At 48.6% G+C, this 23530-nt stretch overlaps 9 protein-coding genes across 9 annotated transcripts; 5 read left to right on the forward strand and 4 right to left on the reverse strand.

The window, feature by feature from the left end:
- Positions 1-413: 413 nt before the first annotated feature.
- On the forward strand, positions 414-3719 carry TrAtP1_007418 (uncharacterized protein). The gene is made up of 2 exons (XM_014093040.2): positions 414-2020; positions 2088-3719. The coding sequence occupies exons 1-2, from the start codon at positions 1268-1270 to the stop codon at positions 3222-3224; spliced, it is 1890 nt and encodes a 629-aa protein (XP_013948515.2). The 5' UTR covers positions 414-1267; the 3' UTR covers positions 3225-3719.
- TrAtP1_007419 (uncharacterized protein) lies at positions 3720-6062 on the reverse strand. Its single transcript, XM_014092856.2, has 3 exons — positions 5319-6062; positions 4544-5093; positions 3720-4475 (listed from the first exon to the last, which is right to left on the reverse strand). Exons 1-3 carry the CDS (start codon positions 5417-5419, stop codon positions 4302-4304), a joined length of 825 nt encoding a protein of 274 aa, XP_013948331.2. The 5' UTR covers positions 5420-6062; the 3' UTR covers positions 3720-4301.
- Positions 6063-6320: 258 nt separating this feature from the next.
- TrAtP1_007420 (uncharacterized protein) lies at positions 6321-7181 on the reverse strand (the record flags this gene model as incomplete). Its single annotated transcript, XM_014093041.2, has 1 exon — positions 6321-7181. The coding sequence occupies one exon, from the start codon at positions 7179-7181 to the stop codon at positions 6321-6323; it is 861 nt and encodes a 286-aa protein (XP_013948516.2).
- Positions 7182-9163: 1982 nt separating this feature from the next.
- Positions 9164-10129, forward strand: TrAtP1_007421 (uncharacterized protein; the record flags this gene model as incomplete). The annotated part of the gene is made up of 1 exon (XM_014093042.2): positions 9164-10129. The coding sequence occupies exon 1, from the start codon at positions 9239-9241 to the stop codon at positions 10127-10129; it is 891 nt and encodes a 296-aa protein (XP_013948517.2). The 5' UTR covers positions 9164-9238.
- A 112-nt stretch (positions 10130-10241) lies between these two features.
- TrAtP1_007422 (uncharacterized protein) lies at positions 10242-11504 on the reverse strand (the record flags this gene model as incomplete). Its single annotated transcript, XM_014093043.2, has 2 exons — positions 11233-11504; positions 10242-11176 (listed from the first exon to the last, which is right to left on the reverse strand). Exons 1-2 carry the CDS (start codon positions 11417-11419, stop codon positions 10242-10244), a joined length of 1122 nt encoding a protein of 373 aa, XP_013948518.2. The 5' UTR covers positions 11420-11504.
- A 1018-nt stretch (positions 11505-12522) lies between these two features.
- TrAtP1_007423 (uncharacterized protein) lies at positions 12523-14892 on the forward strand (the record flags this gene model as incomplete). Its single annotated transcript, XM_066113519.1, has 3 exons — positions 12523-14441; positions 14501-14771; positions 14839-14892. Exons 1-3 carry the CDS (start codon positions 12664-12666, stop codon positions 14890-14892), a joined length of 2103 nt encoding a protein of 700 aa, XP_065969605.1. The 5' UTR covers positions 12523-12663.
- Positions 14704-19415, forward strand: TrAtP1_007424 (uncharacterized protein). Its single transcript, XM_066113520.1, has 2 exons — positions 14704-19113; positions 19181-19415. The coding sequence occupies exon 1, from the start codon at positions 14742-14744 to the stop codon at positions 19089-19091; it is 4350 nt and encodes a 1449-aa protein (XP_065969606.1). The 5' UTR covers positions 14704-14741; the 3' UTR covers positions 19092-19113; positions 19181-19415.
- A 456-nt stretch (positions 19416-19871) lies between these two features.
- On the reverse strand, positions 19872-23393 carry TrAtP1_007426 (uncharacterized protein). The gene is made up of 7 exons (XM_014093046.2): positions 23157-23393; positions 22296-23063; positions 22113-22209; positions 21812-22053; positions 21455-21762; positions 20991-21403; positions 19872-20880 (listed from the first exon to the last, which is right to left on the reverse strand). The coding sequence occupies exons 1-6, from the start codon at positions 23270-23272 to the stop codon at positions 21351-21353; spliced, it is 1584 nt and encodes a 527-aa protein (XP_013948521.2). The 5' UTR covers positions 23273-23393; the 3' UTR covers positions 19872-20880; positions 20991-21350.
- TrAtP1_007425 (uncharacterized protein) lies at positions 20065-21246 on the forward strand (the record flags this gene model as incomplete). Its single annotated transcript, XM_066113521.1, has 2 exons — positions 20065-20662; positions 20720-21246. 2 exons carry the CDS (start codon positions 20065-20067, stop codon positions 21244-21246), a joined length of 1125 nt encoding a protein of 374 aa, XP_065969607.1.
- Positions 23394-23530: the final 137 nt, after the last annotated feature.

Raw genomic sequence — 23530 nt, forward strand, 5'->3', positions numbered from 1 at the left:
TCGGCGGCGGATCTTTTCTCGCACCCCAGCCTCTCAAGTGCCCTCCAAACCAGACTCTGGCCTCTTCAAGAGCACGTTAGCACACAGAAGAAACAGGGGGGGCCCCTCGTCGTATTCGTACAGCGTGGTACCTGCGGGCACAGCTAGGCGTTGCCCGCAGATGGAGTAGCAGTACATGCACTTTATTTAGAAAGCCTGGATGGCTTTTTTTCGCACATGTTGAGATGGGGAGCACAGGAAATGCTCCATTGGGGTACACAGAAACTGCGTGCTCTGCTCAAATTTGGCTCCAGTGTGTAACAGATTTCGTGGTTGGTTGGCTCGTTGCCCCGTACGCGTATTTCGAGAGGGTGGCGTTGTGCGCAGCTTATTTATAGACACGCAAATGCAAAGACAATAAGCTCGCAGTAATTGCGGCCTTGCTACTCCCTAAATCTGCAAGTAAAAACCAGCTGCTGTCGAGTGCATTTACCAGCTTAAATCCTCCTGCAGGGACGAGATTAGCTTCAATTACTCGCCCAGTGCATCTCACATGCATGCGGCTCGCCATCAACTGCTGCTTACAGCATGCCGCCGCTGTCCTCTCGGCCTCAGCAGGTCTCAGCAGGTCTCAGCAGGCCTCGGGCGCTGTCACACGCCTCTCGCCGCCCGCCCAGGGGCCCCCTTATAGCGCCCAGCCCAGCAGCTCTAGCTCCCTGTTAGCGTCTTCCCCAGCCTGCTTTTAGTGGATGATGCCAAGTGGGCTGGGCCAACACGCCCAATCTCCAGAGCGTGCACGTTGCAGTTGAGCCCCTTCGGCCACTCGCTGTCTCAGCCCGCATCTCCAACAACACCCTGCTGCGTAGCTCCCTTTCCTATTCCTATTCCTAGGCCTCGCAGCCCTCTTCTCTTCTTGTCAAATTCTTTTTAGCATAACCATTCGCTGCTTTCTCGACGATTTATCCTTTTAGTGATTGTCCTTTTTCATTTTACGCTTCAAGCTCGACATTATCCTTTTCCACGGCCGAACGAACCCTATCTCCCACGCCATCCTCTCGATTGGTGCCCGGTTCTCAGCCTCATTTTACCGCCACTTGGATCGTCCCGTCGCATCATCAATCGCTCCCACAGCTCCCACAAAACCATAATCCGCCTTTCCGTCGATCCCGCAACTCGCCCATGGAATAAGCTCGACAATAGAAACGACATTTCTCACCTCTCTTTCCTCGCTTCCTCTCCTACGCTCCCCTCGACTCGCCCTCTCCAGGGCTGCTAGTCGACATCCGCCATGGACGATGATTTCCTCTTCCCACGAGGCATCGTGCCGGGAGGCGAAGGCTCTGTGCGGCCGGGATACTACAAGGCCATCGGCATTGGCCTGGCGATTGGCTCGGGTCTCTTTATTGGAACGTCCTTTGTGCTCAAAAAGGTCGGCCTGCTAAAGGCAAACACAAAGTACAACGAAGCTGCCGGCGAAGGCTACAGCTACCTCAAAAACGCCTACTGGTGGGCGGGCATGATTCTCATGATCATCGGCGAGGTCTGCAACTTTGTCGCATACGCCTTCACCGACGCCATCCTGGTTACACCGCTTGGTGCGCTCTCCGTCGTCATCACCACCATCCTGTCTGCCATCTTCCTCAAGGAGCGACTCAGCCTGGTCGGCAAAGTGGCATGCTTTCTCTGCATCGTGGGGTCCGTCGTCATCGTCATGAACGCGCCGCAGGAATCCTCCGTCGCCAACATTGAAGAGATGCAAAAGTACGTCATCACGCCCGGCTTTTTATCCTACACGGGCGTCATCATTGTCGGATCCGTCATCGTCGCCTTCTTCGTCGGACCAAAATATGGTAAGAAGAATATGCTGGTCTACATCTCCATCTGCAGCTGGATTGGAGGCTTGAGTGTCGTGTCGACCCAGGGCCTGGGCGCCGCCATCATCGCATGGGCCGGCGGGCAGCCCGAGTACAAGCAGTGGTTCTTGTGGGTGCTGCTTGTTTTCGTTGTGGGCACTCTGCTTACCGAAATTATCTTCCTCAACGTGAGTTTTCATGATGGATCTGTGAAACAAGAGCGAAATGAAAAACTAACCGAGATCGGTTTTTTAGAAAGCTCTCAATCTCTTCAACGCCGCTATTGTTACGCCCACATATTATGTCTATTTTACTAGCACAACCATCATTACGTCTGCAGTCTTATTTCAAGGTTTCAAGGGCACCGCTCAATCCATTGTTACCGTCGTGCTGGGATTCCTTACTATTTGCTCCGGCGTGGTCCTGCTACAGCTCTCCAAGTCTGCCAAGGATGTCCCCGACGCTGCCGTATTCAATGGCGATCTCGACCAGATTCACACCATTGCCGAACAGGCGCAGCCCGAGACGGAACCCAAAGCTGACGCAATCCGAGGCGCAGCTGCTATTATCAGGCGCATTTCCAACGCGCGACTTAGGATGGAAGCCGAGGAGCTCAGGCGTCTTCACGAAGAGAAGATGGCCGAGAGCATGGCTCCCATCAGCGAAGACGGGCAGCCGATGTACGAGTGGGACGGTATAAGGCGAAGACGAACTATTGCGTCCAGTATGCACACCAGGTCGACTAGGCTTTCAACGCCGATTCCCCCTTCTCCAGCCCCGCCGAGAACTCCTCATCCGCCGCTGGGCATGTCCCATTTCCCTACGGAATCAGAGCTCGCAGAACATGAACGCTCTCCCGGTGTCTTCTCCAGCATAGCAGGAACAATCCGTGGCCGTCGGGGCCACAACCAGCATCACGTCCTCAGCGTCAGCGAAATGGACGAGGATGAAGAGGCGCAGTATGGTACCGACAAGATTCCCAGTCCGATGCATCCGCTGGCTCTTAAGCATATTACGTTACCCCAGCAGAAGCCTGATGACGAAGCCGGTGCTTACTATGGCCCGACCCGCGAGCACATGTACTTTGGCCACGCAAACACCGACACCGAGTATCGCGGCGCCGAATCCGGCAGCGCCCCCCATTTCCTCGCTCCGACCCCACCACCTCACGGAACACGGCGTCAGTTCTCTTTCAACAGGGTCTTCCGACGGACACCCCAGCCTTCTGAAGAGGAACGCGTAGGGCTTGTCAAGGAACCCAGCGCCGACGGCAGTGAAAGATCACCAGATCGCTCAGCAGGAGCATCTCACGGAACATCGCCTGGAGGGTCGCCTGATCCAGCGGCAGGCGGAGGAGGAGTTGGACACCCTCCAGCCCCAGCTTTTGTCTAGATAAGAAAGTGCAGGTCACAACCGGTGAAGCGATGATAATATCTTGCATTCGGTCGGCGTTTTTCGGTCTTTGTTTGATGAAATTTCAATTTTTCTGAATGACTTATGTTGCTTGTTTCATTATGCCTTTTTATCCATGACGGCTTCATGCTTTTTTTTGCTGGTCTCACACATTCACTATTCAATGATGTACGCTTTAGAAGCGAGCTGTTGGTTTGATTTGAAAACGGATGGTCATGACGGGACGATACCCTCCTTAACTGTGCATGAGCAAGGTGAAGACAACTAGAGATGTATGCGTTTTTGGCTCTGGATGTGTAAAAAAGAAGAAGAAGAAAGGTGGTAGCGGTGGCAACGTGCTTGTGCAAATAAAAATAAATGATGGCAAGGCATTATGTCTTTTGTATATAGTGGTCTAGAAAAGGAGAGAATGGCTCATGATGGGCTTTGCGCTTGGACAGCAATACACGATGTATATGATTGGGCTCTATGTTTCACTATCTGGTCTTTGATTTGGGGAAAGTTATCCAGTCTCAGCTTCATTATTGAACACCCCAGCTGTAGCTTGGTAAAGCAGCCAGTCCAAGTATTAAGATGTATGCATGCAACTACTAAACACGCTTGAACGGAGCAGCATTAGCAACATCAGTAGCATACAGGTAGGTAGCAGGTGTATAACTGAAGTGCTGGATAATAGAACGGGGTGGTGGATAGCTTTCCGCTTCTTCTACGGCAAGCATTCATGATACAAGAAATAATGATCCATTTTTTGTGTTTAAAATCCGCATTGCTGAAGAACTGTGAGAAAGCCTTTTCATGAAGGAAGTCCTGAAACGCCATGCGATGCCTATATCACATCGATTCCATGCCACATCCGGCCATAATACAACGAAGCTAAAAGGAAGCAATATATCGAAGAGCCGGTACATCCCATACATGGACTAAATAGTTTTAATCAAGAAAACGTCGCGGCTAATACGTAGCTAGTGGAAGAGAAAGTCGCTCGCTTGTCAAAGACGGGGGGAGATGAAGATTGAGAATGAACACATGTAAAGTCAGAGAGAGTGAGCAGGGGGGCTACCAGTCCACAGCCCAGCCGTTTTCTTCCAAAAAGTCAGCGCAGGCCTGGCGCAACGAGAGATTGGGCCGAAGCTCGGCGTCGCTGAGCGGTTCGCGGGTGAGAGGATCGGAAGGATGGCGGCGGAGATGCTCCATGATGGTGGCGCGCTCGTATGATTTGCCAGTTTTTGTCTATTTTTTTTTTATAATGTTAATAAAGAGAGAACTCGAATTCTTGGTTCAAGGGGAACATGACTTACCACGACGGGATCAACCATGATGGCGAAGCTGATGTCGTCAATCGCCCAGTCAGGGACTTCACGTCGCTTCAGGCTCTGTTGTCTGGCATTCTCAAAGACCTTGCTGAGAGTCTTCATCTTTTCATCTGCCTCATCCGCAATGATGCTCCGCTCAGTTTCATCGCTCTCCGCCTTGAGCATGTCGTTGCGGTCCCTGACCAGCATCGCCAGCATCTCCTCCTCCAGCTCCCGCTCCTGCCGCAGCCTCTTCTTCTCCCTGTCCTCCCAGCGATCCTTTTTGCAGCGCAGGACAATGTTTGTGATTGCGCCGAGCGACTTGTCATTCATGGTTGCACAAATCTTGTGCGCGGCCAGGGCGTTGTTGAGGGCGCTGTCAAAGTCGCCAATGGAGAGCTGTGCTTGGGCGAGATAGTAGTGGGCCTTCATGTTCTGGGGGGCGAGGCCGAGGCAGGTCTGGCAGTCGGTGATGACGGATTCCCAGTCGCCGAGCTTGAGGCGGGCCATGGCGCGGTTGGTGTAGAGCGCTGGGTTTTTGGGGTCGACGATGATGCTGTATATATGTGAGATTTATGCGGGACGATTGGTTTTGGGGAAAGTCATCCAGCAGTCCAGCTGTAGCTCAAGGCAGCCAGGCTACATGTAAATGCATAATTGTTAAATACACGTTGAAGTAGCAGCAGTAGCAGAGGCAGCAGTCTGCTATAGCGGGAGTGCTGGACAACTTTCCCTGGTTTCGGTCTGTTGGGGGAGAGAGAGAGAGAGAGAGAGAGCTTACGCCTTAGAGTAGACGCCATCTGCGCCGATATAGTTGCCGGCCTGGAACAAGTGATTGCCTTCTTCCTTGAGCTGCAGGGACAGTTGCAGGGACCTGGACATGGTGGCGGCGATTGATGGCGATGACGCTATAGAAGATGGATGAGGAGGGATGGGTGGTTTGCTGGGAAAGAGCAGTTTAGGTACCGAAATGTGCCCAGCCGAGGGATTTCGACGGCCCTATTGCTCCGCCCAAAAAAAGGCTGTGAAATTGTGTACTCTTGTGTTTTTTTGTACGGCACGCTGATGTATGTATCACTTTGGATGAGAAAGTGGTGTGGCGCCCGATGCGACGTGAGAGGCGGGACGTGGGAGAAGTAATGGGTGGTATTAGGGGATAATAATAGGTACCATGTAGTACGGGAACAATTTACAAAGACATTGAAAAAAAGGTGGAAATTTGAGCTTATCGTAGATTTGAACGCGACATGGGAATAGTGAACAAGGAGGGGAAAGAGAGCTACGATTTGTGACAAGCTGGTGATATTTCGTCGGATGTCCGAAAAGAATCCATGGAATCGGTAGCAGATTCAAAGCGGAAGGACCCTGAATTTCTGTGGCGGGGCATCGCCGGAGCGGAATTTACGGCGGATTTTTAATGCTGGGGGGATGGAACATTCGAGAATGGCGGTTAAAATGGAAGACAGGTGCTCTGTCTGCTGGTGGTTTTTTACTTTAATTTTGTTTGAACAACGGTGATTGTAGGGAATTTGATGCGGCATAATAGTTCGGTTGGTGTTACAAGAGACACAAATTGAACTTGTTGTGAATAGCATGTTTCATAATGTACAGGACCCTGTAGATGTCGCCGCCACAATGCGCATTGTTCACATTTTAGACTTCGATGACGCCTCTAGTCTATCTAGTACCTAGTCCATCTGATAACCTCTACTAGTAGCTAATCCGTCCCTCGCATATAACAAGCCATACAACAAAGAATAAAGCTCCAACTCATCCACCCAGCTCACTGGTTCATCACCAACACGTTCCTGAACCGAGGCTTGCCGGCAAGCAAGTCGTCCACCGCCTGCTGCGCCTCCTCCAGCGGATATCTCTGAATCATGCAGCGAACACCGTGTGTAAGTGCAAATCGAATCGCATCCTCGCTGTCCGATGCGTGTCCGCTCGGCCAGCCGTGAACACTGGCGCCCTTGGCAACCAGAGCAATCGTGTCAATGGGAACCTCTCCAATGGGGCAGAGGTTGAGCAGCTTGCCGCCGGGGCCCAGAGCCTTGACGAGCTTGCTGATGGTGTCGGGGTTGGGCGCCGTCTGGACAATCATGTCGGCGCCGCCCAGCTTGACGAGCTCGGCGACAGCATCGGCCTTCTTGGCGTTGATGTAGTGGTTGGCTCCCAGCTCCTTGGCCAGCGCCTCCTTGTCGTCTCCGGACGAGATGGCGACGACCTCGTAGCCCATCTTGCTGGCGTATTGCACCGCCAAGTGGCCCAATCCGCCCAGTCCATTCACCGCCACCAGGCCTCCTTGCTCAACACGCAGCTTGCGCATCCCGTTGAAGACGGTCACGCCAGCACACAAGAAGGGAGCAATTTCTGCAGGGTCGACTTCCTTGGGCACGCGCACCGCGGCCTCGGCTCGCAGAAGCACATACTCGGCATATCCGCCGTCAAAGCTGACGCCGTTGACTTTCTGGTTGCTGCAGAACTGGAACTGCGCGTGCTGGCAGGCACGGCAGGTTCCATCGTGGCCGCCGTGCCAGGGACCGCCGACACGCTCGCCGACAGAGACGCGAGTGACGTCTTCACCGACGGCGACGACATCGCCGACAATCTCGTGGCCGGTGACGCGCGGGTAGGTTGTGCCCATGTGGCCGCTGATGATGGCGACGTCGGACAGGCAGACGCCGCAGGCGAGGACTTTGACGAGGACTTGGCCGGGCTCGGGAAGCTTTAGGGGGGAGCTCTTGCAGGGTGAAGGGCTTGCTGGCCTCGAGCGTGACCATGGCCTTGTAGGTCTTGGGGAGAGACATTGTGGTGTTTGGTTGTATGAAGCACAGTAAGTCAGAGGGTATCAAGTCGAGGGTGAAGAGTGAAATGGAGCAAAGTGAAGTGATGTAATGATGTGACTGACGAGGCCAGGCTGTACATTATATATGTGGGCTTTCATCATGTCATCGAGTGTTGCACCCGCAAATACAACATCAGATCCATAATAATGCGCTTCAGAGTCACAGTCAATCGGAAATGGATTTCTCTGAAAGGTAGGAATTCCGAAGATAGACCCATCTCACGGCTGAAAAAGAGCATCTCCCGTATGTTGGATATGCTGAATTAGCGATATATCCGGGGAGATTTTTGCAAAAAGCAGCATGGCTCCAATCAGGTTGTAAATCGGGACCCTTCCGACTACCTGCAGTAGAAGAGCTAGTGGGGCGATCGTCTTTTTCCCTACGAAAGAACGCAAAGTCCGGGCTGGTAGTCTGAAAGCGGTATCTGCATCAATCCCATAGCGCAGTAGCTCGCCCCATTTGCCTGTTCCTCTTTCTAGCTAATTTATCCTTTGTACAGCTTGCATGGGTGTGATGGGCAGAAGTCTACAGTGTAGTGTTGCATACGAGGCCAATGAGGTATACCTATGAAGGCGGCAGAGATACGAGCCGGGGTGCTGCTGCAAATCCTATAACAATGTTGCATTTATAGCAAACATGGTAAGGTGCGCGAAATTCTCCTCTCTCAAGGAACTTCTATGATGTCATGCACTCCGAAAGAACCCATGGTCAAAGACCTGTATAAGGAAGAAAGGGTAACGTAAAGTTGACCCTATCCGTAGTACCAGCCATACAATCACTTCCAGCCGGCTATTGCTTTGCTTTGCAGTGGATCAAACGACCCATTGCCATTCTTGCAGTGTGACTAAACTGTGGTTTAACTGGATTCTAACACTATTTTCTTCTGATGCCCTGTGGAGATTGTTAACTCCGAAACGCGAGCTAGCTAATACCAAGAACACACATGCCATGTCTATTAATGGCATTGATCAAATCATTCTTTTTGTGGTGATAGTAATGTATTCCTGCAGTCACAAAAAGAAACCAAGTGTAGCATCTGATACTTTGTATGTGGCATGCCGCGAAATCAAGATGAGTGGCTTGGGCTACAGCTTCCCAGCCCATTAATATGAGCGACTACCAAATACAGCCTACCCATTATTTGCAATATACCTAGGGTAGTATAGCTGTAATAACTTCAATGGCTTTTGACACCGCCACTGTGTCTTTATAATATTGAATTGAAGCAACGAGGCCAGTTTTGCGTCCAGCTCCTGCTCTCCATACCATACCTCCGTCTCTAGCTTGAGAGACTTCACAACGGAATAAGCTTTAGCATAATTACTGTAAATGGCTTAGTTGCTAGAACAGCTATCCCAAAGAAACCTCGTGAAAATACCAATAATAGCAGCAGGCTCTCGAATTGTTATCCACTAGATCTAAAACCCTATTAACTCTAAAAGCTTGGCATTACAAAAGAGGCAATGGGATCGTCTTTGCTTAATCATGTTGAATAATGCCTAACACCGAATACGCAAGCCTGACTAATGCTGTGAGCCACTTTTGAAGCTGAAACTGGCGACTCGGCGGTTCGAGTTGCGGTTTAACCTTAATTCCGACAGGCCTTATCCCGATCACCTTCCACCATGTACTCGGGGATAGATGTCTCGGTATATCGTTGTGAACATTGTTCAATGCTCCGACAAACGAATCAATAGAGTCGCATTCACGTAGAGTAGCAAAGTGTATAAATACAATTGTTCGATGAGCTCGATTGACAATGTTTCCCAACCACGATCGAGTATTCAGTTACAATCTCAGCTGTCTGCATTCAAATTCTATCGCTTATAATTAATCCACATCGCCAATTCCAAGCATGTCTGTATATCTCATCTCAGGAGCTTCCACTGGCTTCGGAGCTCTGGCAGCCCGTGCCATTGCCAAAAGAGGCCACACCGTCTTCGCGGGCATGTACTCACACAGCGGGAACACCAAACAATATGAAGACGACCTCTCAAAATACGCAACAGAACACAAGGTAGATCTCCGAGCTGTGCCTCTAGATCTTCTGTCTCAAGACTCTGTTGATGCAGCTGTGAAAACCGTCGTCGGATCTACCGGACGGATCGATGCTGTCGTCCACAACGCAGGCCATATGTGCTGGGGCCCTTCTGAAAGCTTTAGCCCAAAGCAATTACTCGATCAATACGATGTCAATGTCGTTGGATGCCAGAGGCTGAATCAAGCAGCACTCCCTCATATGCGCAGGGCGCGCTCCGGACACTTGATTTGGGTCTGCAGCAGCTCGACGTATGGCGGCAAGTCTCCCATGATTGGACCATATTTCGCCGCCAAAGCCGCACAGGATAATCTTGCACAGGCATACGCTCACGAATTGGCGCCTTGGGGGATTGAAACAACTCTAGTGTCCCCCGGCGTCTTTACAAAGGGCACCAACCATTTCGCCGATGCTGCAAAGCCCGCATTTGCAAACATCGCAGCAGAGTATGAGGATGGCCCCACGAAAGGCATGGGGGAAGACTCCATGACAGGCACGATGAATGTGTGTCCGCCTGATGCTGATCCGTCCATGGTGGCTGATGTACTAGCGGAGCTGTCAGACATTCCGAGGGGGAAGAAGCCCTTTAGAATGTTTGCTGATCCTGTCATGGACGGTTCAGAATCGGCTGCTTTGGTGGTTGATAACAACAAAGTCAACTTTTATCGCCGAATGGGAATGGAAAAGTATTTGAAAGTTCAGCTATGAGTATTTTGGCAAATGTCTGAAGATGTTATGATTGCAAGCTGTCATTTAATCCATTGTAAATAGCAGATGTACCAATAATAGCGTTGATTTATTTTCATCTAAAGCAATCTATCTATGCGCCGCTTACATGAATGTTTGGCCTAGTCGGTCCTTTAGATTGCCCATATGCATCGAGACTCTCGTTGATCTTGTTTTCATCCAAGCCCTTGATTACTTCATAAGGAGTTGGCCTGAGAATTCCCTTTTCGATAAGATCTGGGAAAGATTTCCAGAAGAGCGTTGCCATCTCACGCTTCTCCTCTGCATGCGGGCGACAGAGGAATCCGCGCACCTCATACCCAGCCTTTTTATCGCCCAGCTTTGATTCATCGACTGTGCCCCTAGTCACTGTAACTAAAGTCCCTTTTTTGCTGTTTGACAGAAGGCGGGCACCCAGTGTCTGATCCTTTGCAAAGACTGCAGTGCAAACATGCAGAAGATCATCTCCCACAATGTTTCGTACCTCGGACTCGATTTGATCGTCGGTCAAGGTTCTGTCAACTATATGTGTAGCACCGAGCTCGACAAGATAATCGGCTTTTGTTTTGCCAGCGATTGCAATAATGGTACCGAACCCGGCCCATTTGGCAAGCTGAATGGCAAATTTCCCACAGTTGGAGCCGCCTCCGAGGATGACAAGTGGCGTATTCTTGTAGTCGAATGACTTTCCGGCCGGAGTCAACGGAGAGGGAAAGCCGTGCGTGGATGCATCGAAAAGAGCAATGTACATTGTAAGTGCGTTCAAAGGCAGGGTAGCAGCCTCATCTTGCGTGATGGACGATGGCACATGTCCCAGGAAATCGATATCCATCAGTGCGTACTCTTGGGTGCCCATGTAATCTCCATCAAAAGGGTCTCCAATTCCAAACACCAAATCGCCAGCTTTGAAGTTGGCGACATCTTTTCCAAGGGCATGTACTGTTCCAACAATATCTATACCGATGGGTGCAGGCACGTTGTTACCGATGAAAAATCCCACATCACGCATTAGTTGATCATGGGGATTCACTACATGTAGTCAAGTTAGTGGTAGTAACAAAACATTAGAATATCATGGCACGTACATCCGGCTATTGCTACCTTCACTAGGACTTCATTTGGTCCTGGGGTAGGTATGTGTCTGGTTCCCAGCACAATTCGATCGCCAGGCCCTGTAACCAATAGTGCTTTTTGTTCCGCCATTGTTCTGAACTTGTAAGACTTTTTTATTGACAAGATTGGTTGGGAGGTGTTTGTTGATTGCATTATCATGGGGCGTTGTCGATATTTATACTGATATTCGTGTACATATAAATGAAGCAGTTGTATGTTCCAGATTGTTGATTAATCAATAAAGATGATTCCAAATCTGCACCCAAATGAATTACTGGTATGATTGTACATCTCAGAATCAAGATTCACGCCATAATGCCGCAGACGTATTTATAATCACGGCAAGCGAGTATTACTATGTCTTAATTCTATCCCCTTGCGAAAGCGAATGTAACTATGCTCACTAAAGTCTTTATCGCACGTCATTTGTATTATAAACTTTGATAGCCTGCTAAATATGAGCAAGCAAGGGCAGTGCTATATTCGCTGTTCGGTGTGGTCTTGGAATTACATAATTTTCCCGCTCACCGTAGGATTCGGTATTGTAGGTGAATGCTTCTACTAATCATTTATTCCGTAAAGTCATTCAATTGGTTATTTGCTTAACAATTCAAATGGATGATGGAATTGATTCAACCAATGGGCATTAGAGTACCAGTATAAAGTCTTGTCTGTTTTCGCTCCCTTTATTTCTTTTCATGCTTGTTTTCCCTTTCTCTTCGTTCCAGGTGAATTACCAATTGTTCATCTGTCGGTGTTTTGATACATTTTCTTCTTAAATACAACCTCGTACATAAATTATCGAATTGTTCATTGATAACGTATTCACACGTCGTTGGAGAGGCACATCATCTCGGTTACCTCGTATTTCGTGCTCTACTGGCGTAATCATTGGTTGCTAAGCCGCAGCGCTAGCCAAGGGCAATACAGATGCTCTTCGACAACTAGGAGCTATCTAACGTTTACATGTAACGAATGAAATGATGAATTCTTCTATGAAGCCAAAAATGATATTCAACACAGGACATCTGCGCCCAAGTCTTGGCGCTAGATCTATATTTGCATACGAGCATTTGACTCTGACAGTAAATAACGTCAGCATCAAGCATTAGAGCGACCAATCATCAGGGGACGTTCGCTGGAAATGGTCTAGATAAGCTATTGGAGTGGATCAGGTTTAGGCAGTTGTTTCGTCTCTGACTCAATGCAAGTCTTACATTTCGGTCGTGACTTGAGCCTCAAAAAGTGGTCAACCAGCGTCACCTACCCCGCAGTAGGATACTAGAATCTATATCTTATAATTTAATCTTTAGCATAGCCTAGTTTCTCACTCTCTTTGAAGCTCAACTCCATCACCAATTCACTAGCACCGGAGCTCTAAACATCTCCGCGGTCCCAGCACTATGATACCAAACCAAACAAGTGGCCGTGAAAGTAGGGTCAGTGATGAGGATATCGATGTTGTTTTAGTCGGTCGCGACGATATCAGCGACTACAACCCCGAACAAATACTACCGGAGCTTCCCAATGTCATAGAGAAGATCCGAGATTGGCTGCAGCCAACTGCATACGATATCGCTGGAGGAGAATACCGCAAGCACATATCCTCCCATGTTGCTGGTACAGGGGCCTGGCTCACCTCGAGTGATGCGTATCAGAAATGGCTGCAAAGTGATGAGCATGGGCTGCTCTGGATCAAGGGGATCCCAGGATCGGGCAAATCGGTCATGGCAGCAAAATTGATCCATGACCTTGCCCAATCAAATCCAACGTCTCCAGTGTTATTCTTCTTCTTCCGCCAAATCATTGATGCGAATCATGAGCCCCGAGCTCTCTTGCGAGATTGGTTTGACCAAATACTAAGTTACAGTCCGCCTCTGCAGAAACAGCTCAAGGCTTATGTAGAAGCGGGTCGGTCTCTTGAGAGTATATCGATGGAAGATTTATGGAAGCACTTGCGCCTAGCCTTTGCCAGCTTGCCTGACAAGGTCTTTTGTGTCGCTGATGCACTCGATGAAATAGATCGAGGCCATGAAGAATTTATACAAACGCTTGGAAAGCTGGGCCTCTGGCGGCCAAAGACAGTCAAAGTGTTGATCACCAGCCGCCCAGTTCCCAGTGTCGAAGTGCCTCTGAGAACGGTTCACGGCCTCCAAATTCGGTTGCAAGAAACCTTGGTGGATATGGATATCTCAACATATGTGCACTTCGTGTTAGCAAAGTCTGCTATCCCAAAAACCGAGTGGGATACTATTGCAAATGCCGTGCCAGGTCGTGCAAATGGCCTCTTTCTCTACGCTAAGCTGGCTATGGATGCTTTCATCGAGCCAGGCGCAAATATCGCTACAGTGCTTTCGAAGCTTCCATCAGACTTGAACAGCTTGTATACCAATCTACTGAATGAGCATGCCACAAGGTCCGGGGTGCCAGAGGTTATCCAGCATCTCATCTTACAAGCCGTCACCCACGCCACTCGTCCACTGCGGCTGCTTGAACTTGCTGAAATGATTAGGGTCAGCCGTCCTGACGGTGCCGTGCGAGATATAAAAGCCACCAAAGAGCTTATTAGGGCTGCCTGTGGGCCACTCTTGGAAATCCTGCCAGATGAGACAATCTCAGTGATTCACCACTCCTTTACTGAGTATCTTAAAGGAAATACCCGATCAGATGAGAGTCATCCTGCAGGATACCCCGTGCTAGAACCGGGATCGACACATGCTCAGCTTGCGCTTCAATGTCTCCTCTATCTACAATCTGGGTGCCTAGACATGGTTATAATCGACACCCGTGACGATCCTTCGCATATGTACTGGAGAGACTGGGGGCTTGTCAGCAAATATGGACCAGGAACAGGCACAAGCAAAGTATCCGACGAAGAAATCCAGTTGAGGCTTAAATATCCGCTGTTTGAGTATGCAGTCAACAATTGGCACCTGCATATCGTAAAGTCAGAGGCTGCTGGCCAAGACCAAACCGAAATCAACGCCAGGCTTCATCAGCTGTTCGAGCAGGGGAATAACTTGGCGGGATGGCTTCAGATGAGGTGGCCCGGCAGAGGCTTAGGAGCCAAAAAAGTTACGCAGCTCCACGTTGCTGCTAAAACAGGTCTGATATCATATACCAAAGAGCTATTGGCCAGTTTTGACCCAAATGTGCGCGATTTTTACGATAGGACACCAGTGTAAGTCTCTCTACCCATCTCGTTTCAGCCGATGATTCTAACATTCTCAAAATTCGTAGCTGGTGGGCTGCTGTGGAAGGACACGCAAAAGTCATTTCCATCTTGGTGGACGCCGGCGCGGATCCAGATGTGCCAGATAACGTCACCGGAATAAAACCTCTGCATAGGGCAGCTCACAGCAACCACTCCGCGGCTGTAACGGCATTATTAAAGGCCGGCGTCGATCCTCTAACACCAAAAATTATTGATAACAAATGGCTTGTGTCCTTTTACTATTCAGAAACTGGGGTGACGCCGTTAATGTTTGCCTGCGGTGGTCATTTAGAGGCAGTAGAAGCGTTTCTGCCATTTATTGGAGAAAATATTAATCTTGTGCATCGAGCATTGACGTGGGCAGTGGAAAAGGGATCATCAGCAGTCGTTTCGAGGCTTCTCCAGCATCCGGGAGTAGATGTCAATGCAGTTGTCGAAGGCAAAACGGCGTTATATATAGCTTGCAGGGAATTACACACCGCGGTGGTGGCAATCCTTTTGCAGGCTGGCGCACTCCCTTCCATCCATTACACTGCTGGAAGTGATGGGGCTCTTCATCGGACATATGAAGAGGATAATTCCACAGAACTGAATTGCCTTTATGCTCTATGTGGCCATACACACGTTATTTATGGCGTCAAAGATTATAAAGAACAGCAACGAGCAATATTTACACTATTGAGAGAGGCTGGAGTTGATATCAGCTTTCGAAATAGAATAGGTGAAACTCTTTTGCATATCGCAACCGGGTCTCCAGTTCTTGTGCGGTTACTACTTGAGGCTGGGGCCGATGCAAATGCTGTCAATCAATTTGGCCAAACACCTCTTCACATCATGTCTAACCATAGAAATTCGTCACTCGATTCGATGGTCTTGCTAATTGAGGAAGGGCATGCAAATATTAATGCGGTGCAAACAGATGGAGCGACACCTCTTCACTCTCTGTTGGGGTTGTATATCAAGGACATTGTGAAGAAATTCCTGGGATATGGACCAAACTGCAACATTACAGACAAAGAAGGCAACAGCCCGCTACATGTTTTCATGCAACACTATATGACAGACATTGATGTTCTCAAAATGTTGCTTGAAAAGGGCGCAAATCCAAATGCAAAGAACCACGAAGGGCTAACCCCTCTGCTCTGCCTTCACAACGCCAACTTGGCGTTTACTGAAGTTATCGAGTTATTTCAAGACGCTGGTGCTGATATTCATGAAGTGGACAGAGATGGGAATAATCTTCTTTTTCGCCTTCTCGCCCACCGTACCGACATATTCGGGGAAGAGTCACACAAAGAGTTTATATATCTACTCGACCAAGGGCTTTCACCGTCTCAGCGCAACTACCGAGGCCAAACGGCTCTTCATAGGGCAATCATGCTTTATACAACTGCGGAACCGTACGGAGGGCCGAAACAGCTCAATAAAAATAGGCTCGATTTCTTGATCAACTTAAATCTTGACGTCAAGGCTGTCGACTACAAGGGAAATAACCTACTCCATACACTTGCTATGCGTTACGACATCCACAGCTCCTACACAGGGGGCTATAAACTGATTTCGCTGTGGAAAAAACTCATTAACATCGGCTTAAATCTAGAGCAGAAAAATCATGCTGGACGCACGCCGCTGCATATTTTGTGCACAAGCACAGTCCCTCAAGGCGTTATTCCGGAAGTGCCTACTCAAAGTGAAGTCATGCCACTGAGTTTTGTCATGTCGCGAGTCAAAAATCTTGATGTCCCCGATAACGATGGGGTTACACCTCTCCATATAGCTGTTACTCGAAGCGAGACATTCTCAAAGCAGCTCCTTGACGCTGGTGCAAATCCTCTGGTTTACACTCATGAAGGGCTGACACCACTCCATCTCGCTGCACTAAGCAGGCAGAGTAATATAGTCGGTCTACTTCTGAGTGCAATGCAGAACCGTCAAAATAAAGCACCAACTTTGATACCGCCAGGAGAGGTTGAAGGCATCGCTTTGGACAAGAAGGCTACGGAATCAGAGGCAGCAGTGGGAGTAAATGCTCAAATGCTTGATGGTGACAAAGTTTTCACGCCACTGTTCTACGCAGTTATGTCGGGAAGACCAGAAACTGTTACACTTCTTCTTGATGCTGGAGCTGATGTTAAAATGGGCAACATCTTTGAAGCTTGTCTTGAGTTTGAAGAAGAGATTCATATCCAGAATCAACGCCAATCAGCACGGAGCATTCGGAAAATAAGCCAGATGCATCGTTGGAAGTCTTCCGAACTGTTTCTTGGCGCCGAGCCTAGCTCATCTCACCAAGAAGCTCTTGATTTACGGTTAGACGACACAGCAAGGCTTGAAGAAATAATGGATATGCTCACCAACTCTGGAGCTGATCCCTCTCTCATCGAGAGTGGCAGAGAAAGCTACCATGGTAGCATTATTAAAAGAGCCATCAATCAGAACAAATACTACACGGCTGGTTGTTTGATACGTGTTCTGAGGAAAAAGTCCCCCAGCTTAGAGACTGACAGATACGAGGATGACCTCGCAAGGTTAACTGAAACTATGCACCAATATCGAAAACAGGGTTCAGTGCAAGCTTTGAGACTATTGAAATCCCATATTGTCAAGAGTCAGGGCGAATACGAGACAATATCATCAAAAGTCCTCACTTGGTGTTTGGCGCAGAGGGAGTACCACCTTATCGAAGAAATTTCTCAGTTAGGGGTCAGCTTCCTCCCAATTTCCACGGAAGATGAACACTGTAATTTATATCATCTCATACGCCTTGGCTTGGTATCACTCTTTGAAAGCATAGCGTCCCGTGAAGCGGAGCTGGTGTTAAGCAAGGGTGACTGGCATGCTTTCGGAGACTCAACACGACCTGGACTATGGCACGCAAAGAGGGACGACACAACTTCTCAACTCACGCCTTTTATCCTTGTTGCAGTTCAGCGAGCGTCGCCTAACATGGGCATTGTGAGGCTACTAGTTGAAAAATTCGCAGTGGACATCGCCGAAAGCGACTCTTTGGGCGAATGTGCTCTATTTCACGTCGTGCGAGGAAATCACTGGTGGCATGTCCACCAAGCACTGCCATACCTGCTTGATATGGGTGCCGATATTAGCATGCGTGATGAAAAGGGTCAGACGCCATTGCATATGGCTCTTCAAGGAGACGCCAAAGTTCCTGGTCCTTACAATTGGGACGCAGCCAAGATATTGATTCAAAGAGGGGCCGATGTCAACGCAGTTGATAGCAAAGGTCAGAGTTGTCTCGCATATGCACGACACAACGCTGATATGATTAAATTTCTTATCGAACACGGCGCAACTGTGATGGTAGATTCCATCTTTGCTGCAATTGACTCTCGCAATGCTGAAGTGCTTCGCGCACTTTTATCCGGAGGCCTGGATCCAAATACACGTCGAGATAAGCTACCGCTCGAGACAGATGAGGGGTCTCAGAATAATCCCATAGAGCCTCATGAAGAATTTCCGCTCTATTATGCCGCCAGCAAACTACGGCCGCATTATAGTCCGTCAGACAAAAGCTATCGGGATGCTTCAGAAGCAATGGAAGTCGTTCAAGTGTTACTAGACCATGGTGCCGATCCGTTTGCAAAGTTTTTGAAGCCTGTTATACACGTGGAAAAAAGGTCGGATTTCCCAGCGGCAATCGATACTTCCGTACAAGTACCGGAGGGCTATGTGGAGTGTACTCTTCTGCATGAAGTGCTCTTGAATGGCTATATAGCGGATACATTTCTTCAGTTCCCCAGCTTGGATGTCCACCATCGGGATGCGAAAGGACGCACTCTTCTTCATATGGTATGCGAAAGTAGCAAAGGCCCAGACCACATCATCGGGTCACATGTCGAAGATGTGAATCACATGCCCGAAGAGCGCGTTCATTCTTTTCAACAACTGCTGTCTCTGGGCTCGGACTTGACAGCCCAAGATAACTTTGGCCACAATGTTTTACATTACATGCTTGTTGGCGAAAAAAAGATTGAGCACCGGGTATTCGCGAAATTTTTGGCTTATACCTTACAAAATGCTCCCGAATTGTTGAATCAAGGAAATTGTAATGGTGAAACTCCCTTACACCATGCCATGATCCGCGCCGTGGACAGAAGTGATAGAAATGATACTAGTGAAGCAGAAATTTTACTGGAAGCCGGAGCAGATCCTATGATTATCAGCAAGAGGGGAGACACCATGCTACACATACTAGGTAAAGGTATTGCCATGGCAGGCTTACGTACGCTCTTCGAGTCTCTAGCTGAACGTGGCATCGACATAAACGCTCGCAACGCTCGTGGCGAAACAGCATTATTCTCGTTCTATGACAATCCCAAGACCTTCGAAGATATGTGGATTTTGAATGAGGAAGATGGTGCTACTGGACAATATGTCAAACCCTTGCTAGAAAGGTTTGGAGGCGACTTTTTTGTGAGAGATAATAAAGGCAGAGGGCTGCTACACGCTGCTGCGAGAGGGGATGTTGAGCGGTTCCAGGAGCTTTTGGAGATGGGCCTTGATCCAATGATGGAAGACGATGCTCAACAAACAGCAATTGATGCAGCTGCTGCGTGTGGTAACCGAGATATTCTAGAGCTGTTTGAGAAGAAGAAGTAAATGCTCTAGTAGATTACGAACGGTATGTGCGGTAAACACTACGCGCTTTATTACACATTGACGTTCAATATGCTGATTTGGTATGATAGAGCCTCAACAAGCGTGAAACGAGTGAAATACTGTGGATATGTGTTGCATCCCCTCAAAGGCCGGCTTTTCTCATCATTTGCCATGTATTTTAAATTAGTGCTTCTTACACGGCTACCTTGATCGTTCACAGTCCAAAATATGGTTCGACTGAGCTGCGCAAGTCCTATTACTACTTCGCTTTATACTACTAGCTCTTTCTAGTAAATGATGGTAAGCAGAGGGCGAAAAGTTGGCTAAGATAAACAATTCAGAGATTATATATGGATGTATCAGATAAATATTTCTTCGGAATGACATGTAACGTATCTACGTGCTTATGGCTAACTATCGGAGAGCGTAACCTAGAGAACCACTACGTTTAAAGATCATGTCTAAGCGAGGAAAGTATCATCAAGCAACAAATCAGAAGTTAGCAGCTCCTGAAAGGGACATGCCAGATAAAATTTCCAATAATTCTAATCTTTAATTCTCAACTCAATAAGATGAGTCTTCAATAACAATATACGGAATTCAGGTGGAGCATAACATGCTAGCAGACGGAGTTCCGATGGGTCGGCGATCTTACGTTCGGCGGAGTTGTGGCGGGTCTCGGGGCTCCAAGCGACGGTATTGGTGGTTTTGTAAGTAAGATTTGTCAACATACCTATATCGCGACGGTCTTAGTGAATTGCCTATCTGTAGTGGATAATCAGTAAACTCCGTGACGATATCCTTCAAAAGATACTTCTTCGTATATTCTCACGGACTTGAGGATAGGTGGAATTCCGATACAGCTATGAATCAAATATAAGTTGAAAGGCTTCTGACATCGTTAACTCTTCTCTCCTTTCTCTTCATCTGTGCTCCTTCAAAGTCTTCATCTTCGATCTTCATATCATACCAAATGTCTCCCATTCGTGTTGGTCTCATTGGCCTCACCTCTGAGCCTGCTGGCTTAGGCCAAGGAAAATGGGGAGTGTCAGCACACTTAGCCTCCCTCCATCCTTCTCCCCATTACGAAATCGTAGCTGTGTGCAACTCATCTGTTGAATCAGCTCGCCGGTCAATCGAGTTCCACAAGCTGCCTGCCTCTGTCAAGGCCTATGGCCGTGCCGAGGACTTGGCCAATGACCCCAATGTCGAACTCGTTGACGTGTCAGTTGAGGTTGGGAAGCACCTGCTTGCAGCCAAGCCGGCCTTGTTAGCCAAGAAGCAGGTCTTTGTGGAATGGCCGCTGGGGGCTAGTACAGCAGAGGCAGAAGAGATGCTCCAGCTAGCAAAAGAAGCCAACTTGAAGACTTTAGTTGGCACTCAACTTTGCGCAGATCCATGGATTGCAAAGGCCAAGCAACTAGTTGAGAGTGGAGCAATTGGCAGAGTCACCAGTTCTGACGTCCAAATTTCTTCTCCTTTTGGACCGATAGATACCTGGACTGCCGAAGCTGAGTATTATTTGGATTTTGAGAGTGGCGGGAACGAATTTCACATCTTCTTTGCTCATTGTAAGTTTGTTCATTGCATTTACGATTTATGTTATGCTGACATGCACCTGTGGACAGTCTTGAGCGGTTTCACTTATGTACTTGGAGAGCTTGCGAGCCTCAAGTCCACATTCGCTGTCCAAAACCCAGTGGTGAAACTAGTCAGCGGCAAAACCGGCGAAGTAGTCAACCCAGAAAAACGCAGAACAGCCCCTGACCACATATTGGTTCAAGGAGCGCTGGAAAGCGGTGCGATGGTCAGCATTAGCACGCGTACACCGCCGCAGCCGATTGACGGGCACAGTTTGCGATGGCTCATTACCGGCTCAGAGGGAGAGTTGGAGCTTACAACGAGTGGTAGAGGGTATCAAGTTGGCTCTAATCCAAGAACCCTGCGAGTTATTTCAAAAGACGGAGAAACCCGAACGATTGCTTGGGAACAGGATGAGCCGAGTCATATCAAGAACGTCGCTCCGCCCGGTGTCAACACGGCAAGACTGTTTGAAGCTTATGCGCTGGATAAGGATTGCTATTCGGATTTTGAGAAAGCTGTGAAGCTCCATAAAATTTTGGATAGAATTGCAAAAGATGCAGGTTATATGTAGAGATGTCACGTCAAAGACGTTTATTATATACTGTTTTCAATAACAACGCTCGCTAAACGTTAAAAGACTATTGTGTAAGATTTGAACGCCCTTATTCCTCATGTTTACTGCATGGCTTGCATTATTTCTTGCCGGGATAATAGAGAGATGTATGAGTCTGTGTACTTGGTTAGCATATAATGAAGAAAAGATGGATACAGACACGTACGAGCGGCGTGATATCGGCGTCCGAGAATCTCAAGCCCTTGCTTGATAAGGTGCAGCTTATCAGTAAGAGACTCGCTAGGACTAGCTCTCGAAGCCTTCAAGTAGAGCATGGCCACCCTATACATCATATGCAGGAGGAATGGAGACGCGCGAGCATGTATTTCTTGTTCAGTTAGTTGCGTGATGTACAAGGATATTTGCAAAACTGTCTGCGATATCAGGCTGCTCTCCACAGACAGGTGGTCGAGGGATATGATGGGAGAGTTCAACTCTCTTTCCCGTTGAGAGCAATCGAGCAAAAGTATTCCACTGTTATGTTTCAGTATGTGCAGGATTTGACGTAATGGATCCCACTTACCAATAGCACACAGATGATTGTGAGCAGAATTCTAGCCGTCTGAATTCCGCTTCCAAGGTGGAAACATTAACCAGTGAGAAGATTGTCCGTCTCAACTGTGCGGTTTCGCTCTCTGGGGACTTTACAGCAACGTGATGTAAAACCTGGCCGAGTAATTGGGCAGCTTGCGCAAAGCGAGCAAATCGGCCGAGATTGAGAGCATTAGCCGAAGCCAAAGTAAATGCATCTTCAGGCCGGGATGTCTAGAGTTTCATGTTAAAACCAATGACTCGTAATTGGCATTTTGCACAAAGTTACTCACCCCATCATTGAATGTTGCATCATCAACTGGAAGCCAATTCTCTATGTGCGGGTCAGGAGTCACCAGGTGGCGACTCGGATCGGACAAGTTCAGGTACCTAAAGCACCGTTTAGTGTGTGTCTTTGTATCTTTGCATAGTAGATGGATCTCTCCATGGGATATATAGGGAGGGATAACACGCACCTATCCAGGACAAGCAGTGACCACCAAGCTCGACGACGTTCCTCCAACTCCGGCCATGAGATGCCGCTAATTTCGCGATACAGAATCGACTTGTCGAGATCAACCGCACTTGCATATCGAGCAGCACTAGCAATGGATAAAAAAGCCGATGGATATATACCATTGCCCAGTTCGTAGATGATAATGAGGACCGACGCTTGAACTACTCGAAGAGATAAAACTCCAGAATTTCCAATTTGATGTTGTAACCGCTTCGTTACTTGATAAAGCGGTGTTCTTGAACTTGAACCTGGCTCGCAAACCAGTTTCATAGCGAGGATGAGGAAAAAGAGCTCGGCGCGCTTGTGAGTCAAGGAGCTGACCAAGTTGGCCAGAAACTGGATCTTGGATACAATCGGCATCCACTCGTGGACAGAATCAAAGAACTTGTCCGATATGGCTTTGATGTTTGCAACATCGCCAACAAAGTCAGATACATCCTTTGTAATTAGGTAATCCACATCCAACTCGGGCACTTTCAGCTGGGCGCTGCGGAAGCCTTCAGGGTCCAGGAACCGCTCGGTGAGGAAATTGGCACCGGTTGGATGCAAAGGCGCGAGATGGAGGCTTTCATAATAGCCCGGGCTTGCTTGAGAGTTTTCCGCTGAGCCGGAACCCGGAGAACGGTCTGTGAGAAGACCTGAAATGGGAGAGATTGCAGAATTGTTGGATGGTCGCTTTCGCTCTCGCTTCTTACGGCGGTACGGATAGTCGCACACAATTCGTTTCCTGACAGGGCATTGTCACTGATTAATACCAGTCCTCTATAGTGCATGTGGTCTGTGGACACTGCAATGCAAGGGGGGATGGGGAAAGGCTCACTGGATGCAGCCTTTGCACTGCGGAATGGAGCGATCGCATCGGCGCTTAGAATCCCGGCAGGCCAGGCACGCAAAGGGCGCCGGAGTAGTCGCCAGAGTTTCGTACCGGCGGCTCATGATGGATAGCGACGCGCTGGATGGGCGATTGGATGGGCCTCGGGTTGATTAATCGGTGCGGTATATTGCGGACACATGGGGGTGATATTGCCGCAGAAAGTGCGGATCCAGCACTTGAACGAGGCTGACAAATTTGCTTTCGAGGCTCTTACAGGGTTGCGTCGATGTGGCTTAGTTGCACGTTGCTTACATCACGGCGTTGACGATGGGAAGAAGAGAGAAGGAAGGGATGTATATTCCTTATTGCTCTTATACTCA

This window comes from Trichoderma atroviride, chromosome 4 (genome assembly GCF_020647795.1).
Source record: "Trichoderma atroviride chromosome 4, complete sequence".
Lineage (NCBI taxonomy): Eukaryota > Fungi > Ascomycota > Sordariomycetes > Hypocreales > Hypocreaceae > Trichoderma > Trichoderma atroviride.